General features: G+C 34.1%; 3 protein-coding genes across 3 annotated transcripts; 2 read left to right on the top strand and 1 right to left on the bottom strand.

The window, feature by feature from the left end:
* The first annotated feature begins 594 nt into the window (after positions 1–594).
* Positions 595–3,072, top strand: LOC105958684 (glycosyltransferase BC10). Its single transcript, XM_088812982.1, has 2 exons — positions 595–2,076; positions 2,645–3,072. Exon 1 carries the CDS (start codon positions 975–977, stop codon positions 2,058–2,060), a length of 1,086 nt encoding a protein of 361 aa, XP_088669108.1. The 5' UTR covers positions 595–974; the 3' UTR covers positions 2,061–2,076; positions 2,645–3,072.
* Positions 3,073–5,376: 2,304 nt separating this feature from the next.
* Positions 5,377–9,080, bottom strand: LOC105959028 (Outer membrane OMP85 family protein). The gene is made up of 11 exons (XM_012983048.2): positions 8,916–9,080; positions 8,666–8,732; positions 8,401–8,442; positions 8,137–8,281; positions 7,655–7,813; positions 7,501–7,571; positions 7,314–7,392; positions 7,106–7,221; positions 6,586–6,733; positions 6,198–6,267; positions 5,377–5,812 (listed from the first exon to the last, which is right to left on the bottom strand). The coding sequence occupies exons 1-11, from the start codon at positions 8,965–8,967 to the stop codon at positions 5,658–5,660; spliced, it is 1,104 nt and encodes a 367-aa protein (XP_012838502.2). The 5' UTR covers positions 8,968–9,080; the 3' UTR covers positions 5,377–5,657.
* A 1,162-nt stretch (positions 9,081–10,242) lies between these two features.
* LOC105958846 (self-incompatibility protein S1) lies at positions 10,243–10,635 on the top strand. The gene has a single exon (XM_012982849.2). It carries the CDS (start codon positions 10,243–10,245, stop codon positions 10,633–10,635), a length of 393 nt encoding a protein of 130 aa, XP_012838303.2.
* The last annotated feature ends 9,833 nt before the right edge of the window (positions 10,636–20,468 follow it).

The following is a 20,468-nucleotide window of genomic DNA, read 5'->3' as shown; positions in this document are numbered from 1 at the left end:
AATAATTCACAAGTGTGTACTAATCTTTCCTTCAATTTCTTTTTCTTAGGATAAATTATGGTGACACCCAATATAAGGTTAAATTATGAAAAAAATCCTCTTATGTTTGGGTAATTACAATAACTCCACTCAACTATAAATTTTCTCTTATGGTGTCAAAATTCAACAGAATCTTCTAGATTCCGTGAAATGTTCTTTAGTTTGTACTCGTTTTGTGCAAAAATGCAGTTTCTGATGCTCCACAATCTAACATTCACAAGACGAGAGACACATCTTATGATCATCTTGTTTCAAACTCTGGAGCTCGAATAGGATAAAACGGATATAAACTGTAGAATATTCCACATTATCTAGAATATTCAACTTAATTTGACAGTGCAAGAATATCCATGTAAGAAGATTCATAATTATGGGTGACTGTAATTACTGGTGAATTTTCGTAATTTAATCATACCTCAGGGAGGTGGCGGTAATTTACCATTTTTCATAAAACTAATAATTCACATCTTCTAACTCCTATAATTAACAAGTCTGACCGAACTTTGTTTTGTTAATTACTTAATTTCCCTCACCTCACCTATTTTGTAACCAAACCAGATCTAATTTAGAAAAAAAGAATAAATAAAAAGGAAACAAAAAAAAGAGATAACGTCACACTAACGCCGTTAATTCACACCATCCATCCATCCAAATACCAATCTCAAATCTGACCTGCTCTGCAAATTAAATCGCCCATTTTAGTCCCCCACTTGCTTCTTCCTCCACACTCCCACCTCTCCACCACCCCCATTCTTCCTTCTCCTCCGCCCCCCTCCATTTCTTCCCACCACCCCCAAAATCCAATCTCCACCACCACCACCACCACCGCCGCCGTAATGAAATCCCATTTACCTCTCCTCTAAAACCCCCCATTTAATTTTCTCATAAATCCCACTTCCCCCAAAAACCATTCCAAAAGAGTAACCGCCGCCGCGATGCTCTCCTCCGCCCGTTCCTCCGCCGTGATCCCAACCCTAACCCTCCTCCTCTGCCTCCCGGTCCTCCTCTTCTTCGTCGCCCCACGCTTCCTCCCTCCCCGCCAAATCACAATCTCCCTCCCCGACGAGCTCGACGACCTCTCCCTCTTCCACAAAGCCATCGCCGCCGACTCCGCCAATCTCTCCCGCCGCCCCCGCCACCGCCTCCCCTCCACCAAATCTCACCTCTCCTCCTCCCTCCGCTCCCCCAAGATCGCCTTCCTCTTCCTCACCAACTCCCCCCTCCACTTCTCCCCTCTCTGGGAACTCTTCTTCTCCAATGTCACCCACAACCACTTCAACATCTACATCCACGCCGACCCCTTCGTCCGTATCCCCCCTCCCACCGGCGTCTTCTCCGGCCGCATCATCCCTTCCCGCCGCACCCAGAGATCCTCCCCAACCCTCATCTCCGCCGCCCGCCGCCTCCTCGCCTCCGCCATCCTCCACGACCCCGCCAACTCCTACTTCGCCCTGATCTCCCAGCACTGCATCCCTCTCCACTCCTTCAACCACCTCCACAACTTCCTCTTCGATCTCAACCGCCTCTCCCCCGATTTCGAGTTCCCCAGCTACATCGAGATCCTCAGCAACGAATCCACCCTCTGGGACCGCTACAACACCCGCGGCCAAAACGTAATGCTCCCCGAAGTCCAATTCGACGAATTCCGAGTCGGCTCCCAGTTCTTCGTGCTCAATCGAAAGCACGCCTTGATGGTGATCAAGGACAGGAAGCTGTGGCGGAAGTTCAAGCTGCCGTGTCTGAACATCCAATCGTGCTACCCCGAAGAGCACTACTTCCCGACAATGCTGTCGATGCAGGATCCGAACGGATGCACCCGTTACACGTTGACGAGGGTGAATTGGACCGACAGCGTGAACGGGCATCCGCACACGTACCACCCGCCCGAAGTGTCGCCCGAGCTTATTTACAGGCTTAGGGAATCGAATTCGAGCTATTCGCATATGTTTGCGAGGAAATTCTCGCCCGATTGCTTGACCCCTTTAATGGAGATTGCAGATTCGGTCATTTTCAAGGACTGATCTTTGTTTGCATCTGGTAAGTAAAGATGGTTGTTGCTTTGTCTGGTTGAGTTGACTCAACTCGGGGTTTTCTTGGATGGGTTAACTCAGTTGGGTTTCTTGGTGGTGGTAGATGAATGAGTGGTTGATATTTTGGTAATGTGATTGGTAATACTGTCAGTCTGGTAAATATTCTTTTTTGGGGTTTTTTTTTTATTTGTCTGGTTTTTACAAAGTAATTCAATTTCTTGGCCTTTTATGGGTGGATGATTGTGTTAGTTAGGGTTTATTCAAGAATCCAATTGGGATTTTGTTTGGCTCAATTTTGTTATTTTTTTTACTCTTTTTTGGTGTGGTTACCAATCCAATCTTTACTTCTCTTACTCTTTTTTGGTGTGGTTAAAAATCCAATCTTTACTTCTCTTACTCATTTTTGGTGTGGTTAAAAATCCAATCTTTACTTCTCTTACTTAAGATGCCCCCCTTTGAAGCTTGTGGGTTGATTGTATATTTACAATTTTGTACCAAGATTGGATTTTTAAGGTAACCCTAAGTTCAATTTGAAAAAATTCTTCTTGATAAAGTGTCATTGTTTCTTGTTGCAGAAGAGGGGAAAAAGCAAAGGGCAAAGTTTTTGAGGCTTATGAATGGTGATGAAGTTGGAGTTGTACCCCATATGGGATTAGGGTTTTTTTGAGTGGCTATCAAGAATAATAAAAAGCCCTCAACCTAAGTAACCCAAAAAGAGTACAACTCAATCAAGCAAAGGGGAAACAAAGAATTGGGGGTTTTTAACATGCAATGTAAGAATTAAGGCATACATCTATTTGTATGTATGTTGTTGTAGTGGCACAAGATTTAGGAGATTGGTTTTGAATGGTGATTTTGAGGGCTTTTTGGTTGTTTATAATTTTGTAAATATAAATATTTGTATGAGTGGATGGAAATGTTGATGTTTGAGGAGAGAATGAACAAATCTTGGCTTAATCATAAAAAAAGGATGCATAAAATGCTAATCCTATTATTATTATTAGTATTTGCCTTTTTGTTTTGTGGATTAAGGGCATTAATTAATTATTGCCAAGAATGAAAAAAGGGTATGAGTCTATTTTTAGACATTTTAAATGTATAGCAGAACCTCGATAAATTAATAATTTCGATTAACTAATAGTTTCTCTTGGCTCCGATCGGTGTAAACATATTAAACTATTAGTTTGATAATTTAATATTTTGTTAAATTTATAGGATTTTGCAACTTTGTATGGAATTTTTTTTTGTTTGGTTCTTGTTATTATTTAGGATAATCACTTGCTGAATTCACAAAAAAGATGAATGATACTTTTACATAAAGGAGTAAAAAATATATAATAAAATAAAATAAAAAGGAAGAAAACAAAAAAGATGATGATGATGAATGAATGTTATTTTAAGTGGACATGTGTTATGGGTCCAGTTGGGATGACATATGCTGCTGCAGCTGCTTCATAATGGACTTTCCACCATAATTTGTATTATTGCAAAAAACCAAAAATAAAAATAATAATAATAAATAAATAAATAATAACAATAATAATAATAATAATAATAATAAAATAAAAAGAAGAATTTATATATTTGCGAAAATAACGAATATTTTTTTGTTTTTACTATTATATAAAAAAAAAATATTATTCATTGACAAATATTTAATTGGTATCTTCTGTATTAAGAAACATAGACGTATAACTGTTATAACTCTAAAAAGGGTTAAATAAATAGATAGAGAGAGGATGGTTTTATTCAACTAAAGAATAATACATACAAAAAGTCAAAAACATCACAATTATAATCATTTTCATTATCTAACACACACTATTTTATAGGGTAATTGGCACTTTCTCCCTCTGTACTTTGAAATTTGTACACATAACCCCTTGATATTTTTAATATACCACACTGACCCCTTATATTTTAATATAATCACATAACTGTTTTGTACTTTCAAGACAAATTCTTCCTAATCAGCATGATTATATACCAAATGAAATACAATAAGAGATCATGTGTACAAAGTTCAAACTACAGGGAGACATGTGCTTATATTAAAAGTATAAGGGGTCAGGTACACAACGTTCAAACAACTGGGGGCTAAAGTGATATTTAAGCTATTATAAATTAGACATCTTTAATTTGTGAGCTCAATATATTAGTCTAGGTCTATCTATATCCAACCAACTGTATATACTACTAAATATTCCTCAATAGTTTAATGGTTTGATACTTTGATTAAATTTAATAACTAATAACACCACCCCACCCCCAAAATAAAATAAAAAATAAAAACCAGAAATAAGGTTTTATCTAACTACTACGTCTACAAGAAACTCTTGTTAACGTTTTATAATTAAAAGTACCCATCAATCAGTGAAAGTATTATATAGTTTATTTTATCTTGCAAATATCTTACATGATATTTATAATTGCTATAAATTTAAAAATATGATGTTTTGTATACAGTAAAGTGTTATATTTATCCCTTTCTAATAGGCACAAAACCAACGATCAGAGACAACAAATATGTTCTCGAGTAAAAGTCAGCCATGTACGGCGAAGACTCTGTAAAGAGTTTCTGGAAAAAAGACACGCAAAGATGGCGGAAGTACTGCAAAATGAATATTAAATCTAGGGATTTTAAATCGGTAATTGAACCGAAATTTCAGTGCGCCAACTTTCATATCGTTTACCGAATTGAATATACGATTTGGTTCGATAAATAACCGAATTATATAAATTTTATGTAAAAATATTTAAAAGGAAGGGGATGGCTGTAATTACCCAAACAAGAAGAGTTTTTTTTTCATAATTTGGTCATACCTAGTTGGTGGTCAATCACTTCAACTTCAGCATTTTGAGGAACCATCCACCAAACAAAGACACCTACTTAGAAAAACCACAAGATGATAATAAATCTATTTCAAAGACTATAAAGTATAAATACATACATTATTAATTATTATTGTCTAACTTGAGGCATGTTTGATACATGTCTAAATTAGGTCTGATTCTGAATTTCAAACACATGTTGTTGAATGAATTTTATTTCCTTCCAACGAATTACACCCACATACGTTAATCATCGTGCAATAAATTGCAAACCGTACGATAAATATAAAATGCATACTCCACCAATTAGATCACTCGTGTATGCAAGCATTTCATTTTTCAATGTTTGGATAAATCGACTATAAATAATTTATACGGATCGACAGTGAATTAAAAATTAGATTGTCAAATTATCTTGTCTGTCGAAAATGGTTTAGTTGAGATGTTAATATCTACTCTAGCTGTGTTGCATAAATTAACAAGAAAATCGACAGTAGTTTTAAATTTACACACAAACGGTACATCATCGAGAGGTCGATTTGATACATATAATATTGACTATAAACAATAGCGTTTAGTCGATATTTTCAGAAAACACGAAAATAAAATCTGTATCTATTTGATTCACAAAATCTGCAGTGATTTCCAAAATGTGTATCTATTCTTGATAATTTATGAATAGTATGTCAAAATCAAATCCCAGATCATATTTATATATATGGGAAAGGGATGTATATATATATTGCAAAGAGTTGATCAAGAAATGTTGCTAAACTTGATATACACAGTTCTCTGCTGAAATGCATTCACAGCATAATCGACCTGAAAGTATCCGACACGAGATTTTAATCGAACCCCATATCCAACACCGAGTCCATGCCCTGGTTTACCATGCCTAAGACCAGGATTTCCTGAATATCAAAAATAAATTAAAAAATCGGAATGAGAACACAAAAATGCTAACGAATCCCCAAGAAAAAGCAAACGTTTGCCTATCTTTAAACTTTGCATTGGAAATGAAAACATTTTTGCTTTTCTCAAGCAAGAACTTGCGTTTCGTCGGATTTTTAGCTAACAAGAGTAATTACGGACGACCCCAACAGATCAGGAAAACAGTAGATTTTACTTGATATCCAAAAAAGGTAGTCTTCGGCTTTGAAATCGATATAAATAAACCATGTCTCGAGGTTCACATCACATTTTTACTAATTATCAGATATATTTTTTTTTAAATAATCGATATATAACTTTTTTTTTATATATATATTTGAAGTCCTGCATTGAACGAAAACTGACCAGGCACAAGACGACCAGTGCCCATATCAGATCCACAGTCCAAGAAAGCAACACCATCTACCATTGGGTTCTGATACAAATCAGAGCAAAGAGATGTCAATCACAAATAGCAAAGTGTCTTAATACGGACAAAATCTATTTAAATAAAATTGTCACAGAAGCAAGAGGTAAAAAGATAAAAATAAAATAAAATAAAACATAAGTTTTAAGCATGTGAGAAAGAACACGACGAAGAGAAATTGAAACGAGTTCAAGGCTGAAATAATTACGAAAAATACAGGATTATCAAGAACGCCGAAATCTTTAAGTTTTTTATTCGGGGAAATACGGTCAAAAGAAGTTCTCCGAATTTAGCATCTTATTATTACGAGACTGCGAAATTACGTACCAGTGAGAATGTGAGTTCACTGTTGGCAATTAGGCAAGATCGACCAGATCCAACTGCACCTTCAGCGTAGCCACGTACACTACCCTGTCCTCCTATTGTAAAGGCTTGATAAGGAGCTATATCTCCTACGATGGACCCTCCCGTGAGGCTGCCAGAAGGCAGAAATTCAAATTAAATAATGCTATTGATAATAAATAACAGGTTATACTGCTATGAGATATCAAACGAGGCGAAAACTTTCTTGCATTTCAAATTGAATTTACAGTTCTATTGAGGGCAAACTTCATTTTTTAACTCGTATATTAAGCACTCTAGAAGTTCACGGTTTTCTGTAAGGAGGGATTTCAAATCCATTGAGGTTATTTGGATTGAGTTATTTGACAAGGAATTTTCAAATCTATTCATTTCAAATCCCTCAATCCAAACGCAACCTAATTGTTTCTGCATATAACTCTTTCCCAATTTTCTATACTTTAGTTTTGTGTATCAATTTAGCACGCGAAGGGCATTACTTAGTTACCTTGTTAGAAGAAATGCGGGTCCCAGCTTTAATCCCTTCGATGCAACAAACTTGAACTTATTGAAGATCAGCCACTTTGAAAGAATAGCAATTCCCTGTTCTATTTGCAGACTAAACTACATCGAATAGGAAAACCAACCGATGAAAACAAAGTTTGCGAAACAAATTGGATTAATTACACAGATTGACGAACGAAAAATGTATCTACCTGAGAAAAAGTGCGATCGTTCGCCTCTGCATATCGAGATTCTTGTTTGACTACAACCATACTATCATAGTAGCCACCGCTGAAGAACAAGCAAGCAACAAAAGAAGAAAAAAATCACTAATCACTCTTGGAATAATTAGGGAAATGGATTATTTCTTAATTATTATTTATTAATATATTAATGTACCTGCAAGTCACGGGTAATCCGTGAAGATCTCTACTAATAGAGCGGCCATCGTCATTGACTGGACGAACATGCTGATTTGATTCTTCCGTGAGTGTAGTGTTTGAAAAAAGACAAGTTTATTTATTTATACACAAAGCTATTATACGAGATGTACCTCAAACTTAACACTGGTTTTAATGCTCCAATTGTTATTTGCAGGCTCGACTAAATCCACACAAGCAGAGAAACGAGAGAGATTGACACCTCCACTCACTATACGAGATAAGTTGTCAACAGGGATTCCATGAATTCCCAACTCCGGAGAAAGAGTGTGCTGGACAGAAAAAGTAATTTCATATCAAGATTTATAATTAGTAGCAAAATTAAGGTTCAAATTATTACCGCAGGTGATCCACTTGAACCACTTTCAACGAGTGTTACACAGAATTTACTTACGAATGGAGTCTCCTTTAACAAAGCACCATTGTAGTGATAATCAAATTGAGAATAGGAAAAACAAGAACATAGGCTATTCCCCCTATTCTTACATAAATGAGTGATTTTCGATTCAAGTATGACTAAAAAATACACAGAATCGCAACTCAGACGAAGAGAAAAAAAACAATTGATATTGCGGTAACTGCAAAATATAGCAACCTGAATGGTGAAGCCATGCTGTAAAAGCCACTCCGATTTCGGTTTCCGATAAGTAAACAAGATATTCGAATCGCGAAGACCTTTATCCCACAAGAAATGAAGCTTTTCACCTTGTCCAAATAAATTCGGATGCTTAACGCAAAGGCTGCCGAAAAGGTGGGAAAAAGAACAATATCCAACAACAAACCCCGATATTAATTTCCATTTCGAAACATCGCTCTTACTTCAAGCACAGAGAAATAGAAAGACACAAGAAACACTCACCTTCCAATTATAAGTGAAAGTGAGTTCTCTCCACTAGCATTTCTGGTCACACAAACCAAAACAGGGCATTGTTCATAAACACAATCAACAAGTAAAAAACGCATTTCATCAAATATATATATCTAGATAATATGTATATATATATATATATATATATATATATATATATATATATATATATATATATATATATATATATATATATATATATATATATATATATATATATACATACAGGTTAGTTGACAAAAGAGAAAAAAAAAACCTGAAAGGATGAAGCATCAAAGCAGCACATAGTTTGTGGGTGAAATCAACATTGAAGTCTACCTTGGCTACACACACACAGACCAACACATATTAATTTTGTTAAAATATAAATTGGGAAGCATTAATTTTATTTATTTTCCCTCGAATTTTAAAATTGAAATGTTTCATAGATTCGCCACCCGCGAGCCACAAAAAAAAATTAATTGGGGGAAAAAGGAGAGAGAGAGAAAAGAAGTAGAAGAACTGACCGTTGCCGGCATGAATGCTTTTCTTGGCTCCCATCCCATTACTGTATATCATTCGCCATTTCTCCTTTCCGCCATGGAAGTTCGAACTGGTTTTTTTTTTTTGATTTTGGTAAAGTAACAGTGAAGGAAACAAGTACTGACAAAGAAGCGTGCTTTGGTCGCAAGTTATCTCTTTCTTTCTGGACGGGATTCCATCTCTTAAATCGCGTTTTTTACGTAAAGCGCTTTTTATTTTTATTTTTTATTTTTTGTGATGAGTAATGCATAAGCGTTATAAATATTATTTATTTAATTTAATATTTAAAATTAAATACTTTTGTTGGGCTTTGATCAATGAATGGCCTATGGCTTGTGAGCCACTCATATTGTGCTGGAGCTTCTAATTGGGTCGGATTTTAATTTAAATGTTTATTTTATTTTCTTTTGTTTCGGAAAAATGTAAACAAGCTTTAACAAATCATTTGATGGCCCATGAGGTAATTACGGAAATAACCCTTATGTTTGACTAATTACGATCACCCATCAACTATGAATCTTCTTACACGTCTGCCCTTGCGGTGTCTAATGTAGTGGAAATTTCTAGATTATTTGGAATATTCTCCAGTGTATTTGTTTACCCTATTTCAGCTCCACATTTTGAAATAATATGTGCCAATTGTCATGTACATATAAAATTGTGGTAAATCGAAAATTGTATTTTTTTTTTCACAAAACGAGTGCAAACTAGAGAATATTCCATGAAATGTAGAATATACTTGTGAATTTAACACCATAAAGTTGGACCTATAAGAAGATTCATAGTTGATGGGGTGGTTGTAAATACCCAAAGATGAGAGTTTTTTTTTTCTTCGTAATTTACCCTCTAATTTAATATGCCACTTCTTTTTTCAAATAAATAGGGTTCTCAAGTAATATTAGTAGTGAATTAATATTTTCAATTTTGTGATGCTACATCCGGGAAAATACGTCGGGTAATTTTAAACCATAGATTTATTTATATAGATTTGCAGTTTAAAATCACCCGATGCATTTTTATCGAATGTAGCATCTCATAAACTTTGAATTACAATATATCACCAAATACTAGAACAAAAACAAGAAAAAGAGAGGTAGCTAGCCTATTCTCTTTCACCAATCCAAGAAACATGAAGAATTTACCAATCCAATCCAAGAACACATGAATTTTTTTTATTAGTTTTTCCAACTATAAAAATGGCTGCCAAATAATTCATTCATTCATCATCACAAAACTGTTTCAAATTATATTTTTTAGATAAACATTTACATATATACAGAGAAGATGAAAATTTCCAACAAGAACAAAATAATGGCCACAGTTTGTCTATTTGTTCTCATTGCAACGTGCACACGCGCAGAGGTACACGTGCAAGTGAAGAACGAGCTGAAAAACGGGGTCCGCATGAACGTCCACTGCCGCTCGAGGGATGACGACCTCGGCCTCCACACCGTGGACCCCGGCGATGCCATGAAGTGGGATTTCACGCCCAACTTTTGGGGCACCACTTTGTTCTATTGCGACGTGCAGTGGAGTGAAGATCACTCCATTTGGTACCATTTCGATGCGTACAATGACGATAGAGACTATCGCAGGTGCCATTTTACATGTCGATGGATGATTTCTGGGAATGGAACGTTGTATGGGTACGACGATGTATCGGGCTACTGGAGTTGGTACCCTCTGATTGTTATTAAATCATGAATTTTCGCATCAACGTGCAACAATTAGTGTTTATATTTGAGAACCAGATTTTTATCGAATAGTATTACGGTCAATTTTGGTGTCGTATAGACAATTATAAATACATATTCAGATGAACTTCATTTGTTGTAACATAGAACATAAGCCGTCAAATTTCGTACAATAAAGTATGAATATGTCACATAATGCATGATCAATGTTTAAAATAAAAAGGAAGAATCCTAGTCACGAACGAAAGAAGAGGGATCAAACTCGGTAATCGGGGATCAACAGCATCGCGAGTCAACCGGTCCATTTCATCTCCAGTCATCCAGTAATCATCGAGCATGTACCAAATATGATAGAGAAGGGCGTATGGTTCGTCTTCATCCTCCTTTAACCTTACAACCATCAATTTTTCCGAGTCTATAATCTCGTCGTCAGGGCCGGTCCTGGGTGATTGGAGGCCCTGGGCAAGACTTAAAATCGAGGCCCTAAATTCCGATTTTTTTTTAATGTACATATATATCTATATATATGTGTGTGTGTAAGATATGGATGTATTATATAAAAATGGGTATTAGAAAAAAAAAAATTTAATTCAACAAAAATAATTTAATTTTGTGAAATAAAAACACCAATCATAGAAAAAACAACTAAGTTTAAACTGTAGAAACAAACAATAGAGAAATATATAGGAGTGCAAGAAAAATTAAATTAGAGTAAAACAATGTACATGAGAGAGAAATGGTAAGAACTAAGAGGACAAAAGAGATTGGGTGAAAAACAAAATAGAGAGAGATAAAGGACAAGATGGATTGGGTCAAAAAAATTTAATGTGGAAAGTGGGGGTTAAAGAGTTAAGAGATGAAGAGAATAGGGGTCGGAAGAAGAGAAACGAAAAATAATTATAATATATAACAAAAATATATATTTTTTGGGCCCCATTAAAAAGTGGGCCCTGGGCCTGGGCCCTGCTCGCCCTGGGCCAGGCCGGCCCTGCTCGTTGTCGTCGTCGTCACCACCACCGCTTGTTGTCTTCTTCTTCTTTACGACGAAATTGATTCTCATCTCAAAGATTATATTTTTAACTCCGGGTGGTAACAAGGTGTATTCGTCGATTTTTGAAAGCAGTTCGTTATCCATCTGCATCCGATGATGATATTCCATTCCCACTCTACCAGCACCATGCGCCATCGCCTGCATGGGTGTAGCTCAACTGGTTCCAGAGGTGGTAAGTTGGTGCAAGGTTCTAGGATCGAATCCTGACAGTCGCAGTGTGGGAATTTCAACTCCAATGAGGGTTAGTTCCTTGTGGGCACCAGGTCCGAGTCCGCTACCTTAACGGGCGGTTGAGTTACCATGATTTACATTCCTCCATCAATTCTTGTCGGGCCAAGGGATGGGGGCCCTGGGGGCGAGGGATTTCGCCTTTTGGTGCAAGCACCATGCGCCATCGATCTGCACAAAACAACATATCACAAAACAATATATATGTACATACACACACAGGGCGTAAAAGAAATTAAAACCTACATAGGAGATTCGAGATAATTACACTTTTGGTCCCTCATGTTTGGCCCGATTTCACTTTTGGTCGCCCTTGTTCCAAAGTGAACAAAGTTCACCTCCAAGTTTTAATTTTAAACACTTTTGGTCCCCGTCGTTACATATCCGTTAGAAAGTAACGGAAAACACTATTTTGGGGTGAAAATTAAAATTTTAAAATCTTTTGGGGCTGAAAATTATTATAAATTTAGAATATACTACTTATAATTTTTAATAATAAAAAAAAAAAAAAAACGAAACAAATTATTTTTTAATATACTTAATATTATTATAATTATACTACTTATAATCATTTTTTTAAGAATAAAAAAATTAACTAAACAAATTATTTTAATCATACTTAATATTATTTTTAATTATACTACTTATGATAAAAAAATTAATAGCAAAAAAATAATTTAACTAAACAAATTAGTTTTACTTATACTTAATATTATTATAATTGTACTGCTTATAATTCTTTTTTTAATAATAAAAATAAATTAACTAAATAAGTTATTTTTAATTATACTTAATAGTATTTTTAATTATATTAATTATATATAAAAAAAAAAGAAATTAGCTGAGCAAGTCATGTATAATTATACTTAATATTATTATAATTATACTACTTATAGTTATTTTTTTAATAATAAAAAAGAAATTAACTAAATAAATTATTGTGCATTATACTTAGTATTAGTTTTCATTGTACTACTTATGATTATTTTTTAATAATAAAAAAAGAAATTAATTAAATAAATTTCATTATACTTAATATTATTAAAAGTTTAATTATAAGTAGTCTATTTTAAATTTCTAATTATTTTCCAGCCCCAAAAAAAAATAAAAATTTAATTTTCGCCCCAAAATAGTGTTTTCCGTTACTTGCTAACGGACATGTAACGGCGGGGACCAAAAGTGTTCAAAATTGAAACTTGGAGGTGAACTTTGTTCACTTTGAAACAAGGGGACCAAAAGTGCCAAATATGAGGGACCAAAAGTGTAATTATCCCGAGATTCATCTATACTATGACACTTCGCCGACTTACCAATTTACAACATTATTATTTTTATTTTAAATTCTCCTTTTCTCAGTTTACTTTTACTTTTGGGACTATTAGCCATAACTCCTTCTAGTGTTTTTTTAATAAGGGGGATCCAACCATATTTATTTTCAATATTAGTGGAAAACCCACTATTTTAATGATTCCCGAAAATAGCCTTCTGGAAGACACATACACAAAATTCAGAAATTTGAGATCCCTACAATCGTGTGTGATTATATCCACCAAATCTTTCCATAAACCCCCATCTGCAAACTCTAATTTTTTTTAATATATAATTTAAATAAATTTTCTTTTTTTTAATTATTTTAGTTAAAAACTAACAATAATAGCTTAAAAAAATTTCTTTTAATTTTTTATTTTAAAAAAATACTTTAATTTAAAAAAAAATTAATTTCCGTTTTTTGTTCAGAATCAACTATAAAGATTCTGAAACCAACTATAATATTTCCGAGATTGACTATAATTTTGATTTCTATATTTCATTTTTCTTAATTTCAATTTTAAGTTATTTTTGCCATTTTTTCAAGAAAACAACTATTTTTTTGCCATTTTTTTTAACAAAAAACAACTATAAATTGTAAAACAACTATTAGAAAATAACTATTTTTTTCAACTGTTCGTTTTTCGCCATAATCAACTATTAGAAAACTATAAAACAACTACATAAAACACAGTGATTTACAAATAACAAATTAAAAAAAAAAATTAAAAACAACTACAAATGAACGAAATCAGCTATAAAAGAAATGGTAAACAACTATAAATTGTGTAAATCAACACAGAATATCGAAAACAATTATAAAACTATCAAAAACTACTGTAAAGTTCTCAACAATTATTACAAAAAAATAAAAATAACAAAACCCAAAATCAACTACAAAGTAACGGAAACAAGTATAAACAGAATTGAAAAACATCATAGCAAAAATGATATAAAGAAAATCACAATAAACAAGAAAAAAAATATAAACTTTTTGCTTGAATTGAACGGCACCAGATGCGAACTTGGTCGCGAAGCGTTTTTCATCATCGGGTTTGTCGGAATGACGAATACAAGTGTGTCTAAATTCAACACTGAAAAAATTGGAAAAAGAAAATAACATTGAATTTGAATTAAAAAAAAAACTAGTACCAGAGTACCACCCCCTGTCATAGGAACCTACAGGGGCTGTAAGCACCACTTGGGGAGAAGGCGGGGACAGTGTCGTGGTGGGAGGGGAGAGTGGAAGTCGGGCATCCACTCATTGGCTGCCGTCATCGACGACGAGACGCTTGAATCGGTTTTAACTAGGCCGCAGATTTTAGAACAACGGTTGCAGGGTCTTTCCTCGTCATTATCGAGATGTGTTGTCGCCTTCGTCGCCGCCTTCATCGTCGCCTCCATCACCATGAATTTCCAGTCCCAGAAAGAAGAGAAAAAAATGAAAGATTAATAGAACGACGGTTGAATATAAAAGTTGAGACTAGGGTTTGTGATTATAACATCTGACAATTAAGGGTAATATAGGTATAACACTTGATAATTATATTAATATTAATTTAAATAAATCATGAAGGGGGGTCTCACTAATATTGAAAAAGGGTGTGGATCCATCCTAATATATCCTAATGTGGTGGGGGTTCTCACTAATTATCCCTTTACATTTACATGCTATTTTTTATTTACTATATAATATTAATTAAAAAAGAATATTATACTTAAACTTCTATCACTAAATAAACTCAGAACTAACAAAATCTAAAAAAAAACAGTTAATTAATAATATTTAATTGAATTTAGATGAACCCTTGGATGAAAAAAATAGTTAAATTTTAGCATGTGAGGCTAAATTAATTGATTGTAACATATATCGGGTTTTTTGCAAAGACCACCCCTGTGTAATTTTTAATTGCTGAAAAACCCTTCGTGCTAAAACAATTAGTAAATAACCCCCTATGAAAATTAGTCAAAGTCAATAAAGTCCCTGCAAGCTGACCGTGCGTTGCCCTCGCCATGAATGCGACTGGGGTTTCTTTTCTTGACCAGAAAATACCTAAATACGGCATAATTTATATAAGCACTAAAATGATTTTTTTTAAATTTTCAACTGTGTCCTCCATATTTTCAATTAAACCCTCTTCAACCTCAAGACAACAACTTCTTCACCGTGATTGTTTTCAGCAAAAACCATCAACCAAACCCAACTTTGAGCCTGAAGTTCATTTGTATTCCAAATCCAGTAAAACAAAAGGGAAGAAAAACGGATCCTCAAGCTTTTTCGGCACAACCTAGAAAAATACAAAAACATTAAGAGCATTTTCTTCATATTTCTGAAACTTAAGTCGTATCTGAGAAATAAGAAGAATGTCAAACTCGAATAATCTTTTCCAGCCAAACTCGAAGCCGACTCTCCGGATCCACCATTGCTACTGCCGCGCCGCCGCCTTTTAATGCCACCACCGCTTATGTTACTTCTGAATCCACAATTTTCGTCCACCGAAATTGTCGTACTTACATTTTTTTTCTTCCAGTCTGCAAAAAGGAAAAAAAAAACATCACCGCCCACCATTGTCAACCAACCATTCTTCACATGACTCCTTTTCCTAGTGAGCCAGAAACGTCCAGTGAAGGGGGAGAGAAGATGACAAGATGGTTTGGGCCCATTTAGGTGATATTATTTATTTATTTAGATTAATTGATTATTTTACATTTTATTTGTTTAAAACTGAAATATTATTAAATACTTATTAGGGGTAGTTTCGTTATTTTCATATAAGTCAACCATAAAATTTAAAGTAAGGGGTGGTGTGCTTCGTAAAACACAATATAGGGGGTCATTGCTAATATTTTTAACATGATAACTTTTTCGGCAATTTGAGATTACACAGGGGGTTTTGTGCAATTAACTCTTTATTTTCATAATAAAATTACGTAATTTTAGTTGGGCTTGTTTTACATACTCCTAACTACCAAATAAACCAGGGATAAACTCAAGCACAAGTCATCATTTGACATACCCCTGGAGAAGCGAAAATTCTATACTACTCTTATATGCAATTTTCGGCCAAACTGCATTCAGCATTTCTGGTCCTGCATTTATCATTTTCGCTGATTTTTTTTATTATTATTTATATTTTTTGTTTTTGTAAACCTGTTTGTTTAATTTATATATTTTTCTATTAATTGTTTTTAATTTTTTTTTATTTTTTAGGGGTAATTCTGCAATTTTCAGAACTGTTTCAGCTAACGAGGTCGATTTTCACAAATTACAAATTGACCCCCACTTGGGGGCATTACCGGTCTAAAGACCAAAATTAAAATATGGTATATAATATAGGGACTAGAACTGTAATTATCCCAACTTTATTACAAATAATATAATAAATTAAATGTTTCTTAAATCGTAAATGGTAAAATTTGATCGATTTGTTGATATTTAAGATTTCTTTTAATATTTGAATCGACTTAGGTACGAATAAATTGAATCGTAAGATTTGAAGCGTAAATCATAAGATTTTAAGTTCGGTATTACGAATTTTTAAGAAAACTTTTAATTTTATTATATTATTTATAATAAACTTGGTATAATTATAGTTTTGGACATTATATTATATAGGGTAAATTACAAACACCCCCCTGAGGTATGGTCAAATTACAAAAAAACCCCTATTGTTTGGATAATTACATCTACCCCCCTCAACTATGATTTTTTCTTACACATCCACCCTTATGGTGCCAAATTCAACATAAACATCTAGATTCCGTGAAATGTGCTCTAGTTTGTACTCGTTTTGTGTAAAAATACAGTTTCCGGTGCACCACAAACTGATATATACAAGCTAAAAATCACATATTATGATCATCTTGCTTCATAATGTAGAGTTTGAATGGGATAAAACGGGTACAAAAAGTGATAATATTCCATATAATCTCGAAGATTCCACTAAATTTGAGGAGTTGAGGGGGTGGTTGTAATTATCCAAACAAGAGGGGTGTTTTTGTAATTTGACCATACCTCAGGGGGGTGTTTGTAATTTACCCTATTATATATCATTTTTAAGTATGGTCCTTAAACTGGTAATATTCCCCACCTCCAGTGGGGGTCAATTTGTAATTTCTAGAAATCCACCTTCCTGGCTGAAACAGTTCTGAAAATGCAAAATCACCCTTATAGTTACTTCATCTTCCCACCAGCTTCAATCAAATTGCAAATTTGACCCCAAACTGGATCTCTCTCTTGCAATATTTGAAATCCGCCACCAACGTAGCATGCTTCAACTCCCCTTCAACCATAATCGCGTGTGACTTATTTACGAGAATTCGCAATACCAAGCTAAAATCTTATGATTTACGATTCAAATCTTATGATTCAATTTATTCATACATAAGTTGATTCAAATGTTAAAATAAATCTTAAATATCAATAAATCGATCAAATTTTACCATTTACGATTTAAGAAGCATTTAATTTATTATATTACTTATAATAAACTTGGAATAATTACAGTTTTGGTCCCTACATTATATGCCATATTTTAATTTTGGTCCTTAAACCGGTAATGCCCCCCAAGTGGGGGGTCAATTTGAACTTTCTGGAAATCCACCTCATTGGCTAAAACAGTTCTGAAAATTGTATAATTACCCCTATACTTACTCCATCTTCCCAACCGCTACACCGAAATTGTAAATTTGACCACAAAGTAGATCTCTCTTGCAATATCTGAAATCATCGGGAAAATTGCATATCCAAATTGTAGGATTGAAGAATTGATGTGTTGTTCTTATTCTTTAATTTATGTAAGCATTAACTGGATTGAAGAAAGTTTTATGATGGTTCTGGTGAGAAGAGAGAGTTTGCAGACCCTGTTCTAGAGAGTATGGCATTTGCAGATGTTTCCCCTCTTTTTTTTTTTTTTTTTTTTTTAATGATATTGCATAATACTTTTTTTTGGTATTCTGATAGTTTTTAAAATTAAAATATTATTAACCAATTAGTAATATATATATATATATATATATATATATATATATATATATATACACACACACGACATATTGAGGGGTAAAAACGACAAACAATAAAAAAATCAGTTATAATTGAGAAAGTTAACATGCCACGTCATCATCAACTAACATATTGTAAACGGAGGGGCCATTTTGTTACGTTTCGTAGTTTAAGGGGGTGTTTGTGACAAACCCCATAATTCAGGGGTGCAAACTGTACTTTCCCCTATTATTTAAAATAAACTGGGGATAATTACAGTTTGGTCCCTATATTATATACCATTTTTATTTTGGTCCTTCAAGCGGAAATGCACCCCAAGTGGGGGGTCAATTTTTAATTTCTGGAAATCTATCTCCCCACCTAAAATAGTTCTGAAAATTAAAGAATCACCCATTTACTTACTCCATCTTCCCAGCCGCTCCACCCAAATTGCGAATATCCAAAGTATATGCCACCATCTGCCACGAATGCAGCATGCTTCGAATCTTCCTCAGTTGTAATCGCATGTGACTCATTTACGAAAATTCGCAATACTGAGCTTAAAATCTTATGATTTACGATACAAATCTTACGATTCAATTCATTCATACCTAAGTCGATACAAAAGTTAAAACCAATCTTAAATATCAACAAATCGATCAAATTTTACGATTTGCGATTTAACAAAACATTGATTTATTATATTATTTGTAATAAACTTGGGATAATTACAACTTTGGTCCCTATATTATATACCATTTTTAATTTTGGTCATTCAACCGGTAATTCCCCACAAGTGGGGGTCCATTTGTAATTTACGAAAATCCACCTCCTTGGTTGAAATAGTTCTGAAAATTGCAGAATCACCCTTGTACTTACTCCATTTTCCCAGCCGCTCCACAAAAATAGCAAATTTGACCCCAAAGTGGATCTCTCTTGCAATACCCGAAATATCTGCCAACAAAGCAACATGCTTCGACTCATCCACAGCCGTAATTGCGTGTGACTCCTTTAGGAAAATTCGCAATACCGAGCTTAAAATCTTATGATTCACGATTCAATTCATTAATACATAAGGCTATTCAAATGTTAAAATAAATCTTAAAAACCAGCAAATCGATCAAATTTTACATTTACTTTATTATATTATTTATAATAAACTTGGGATAATTACAGTATTTGTCCCTATATTATATACCCTTTTTAATTTTGGTCCTTAAACCGGAAATGCCCCCAAGTGGGGGTCAATTAGTAATTTCTGGAAATCCAGTTCCCTTGCTGAAATATTTTGCAGAATCACCCCTGTACGTACTCCATCTTCGTAGCTGCTCCACCCAAATTGCAAATTTGAGCCCAAAGTGGATCTCTCTTGCAATATCCGAAATATCTGCCACCAACGCACCATGCTTCGAATCCTCCTTGGTTGTAATCACGTGTCACGCCTGTACGAAAATTCGCAATACCAAGCCTAAAATCTAATGATTTAAGATTCAAATCGTACGATTCATTTCATTCATACCTAAGTCGATTCAAATCAAATGCTAAAATAAATCTTCAATAGCAACAAATAGATCAAATTTTACGATTTCGATTTAAGAAAACTTTAATTTATTATAATATATATAAAAAATTTGGGATAATTACAGTTTTGGTCCCTATATTACATACCATTTTTTAAATTTTGTCCTTAAACCGGTAATGCCCCCAAATTGGGGGTCAATTTGTAATTTATGGAAATCAAAAGTGTTGAATTTTTAAATTATGAGGGATACTTAATCTGAATTTCGTGAACTAGAAAGATCAAACTTGGATTTAAAGTAAATTAAAAGGGGCATAATGTATATTTTCCCAATATAGAGGGTGCAAGATGCTAATAAATATAGAACTCTATATTTCCAGGGTAGTCCAAAAAATATACTATTTAAATACACCGAGGCTACTCCATTTGATCTCGAAAGAACCGTTCGAGACACCATTCACGCTCGCCTTTACGAAGATATGACGAAGCTAGGGTTCCTCTTTCCGGACCAGCAGCTTGTCAAGGACTTGTTCCCTTAACAACACTGGGGATATTATTTTCATTTCGGGATATTATTGTCATTTCTAAGGCAGCTGTTCCCTTAAAAAACGAAAGAAGAACTTGAGAAGATTGGATGTTGGATTTGTTGGATGATTACAAATGAGGACCCTACCTATTTATACTAGGCCACCTCGTTAATGGATGGTGGAAATCTATTTGATCTAACGGTTGGGAGTTGTTCATTAGAACACT

Source organism: Erythranthe guttata, chromosome 14 (genome assembly GCF_056151865.1).
Source record: "Erythranthe guttata isolate IM_541 chromosome 14, IM_541, whole genome shotgun sequence".
NCBI lineage: Eukaryota > Viridiplantae > Streptophyta > Magnoliopsida > Lamiales > Phrymaceae > Erythranthe > Erythranthe guttata.
Note: the sequence above shows the minus strand (reverse complement) of the source record. Positions and strands in the feature narration are given on the sequence as shown.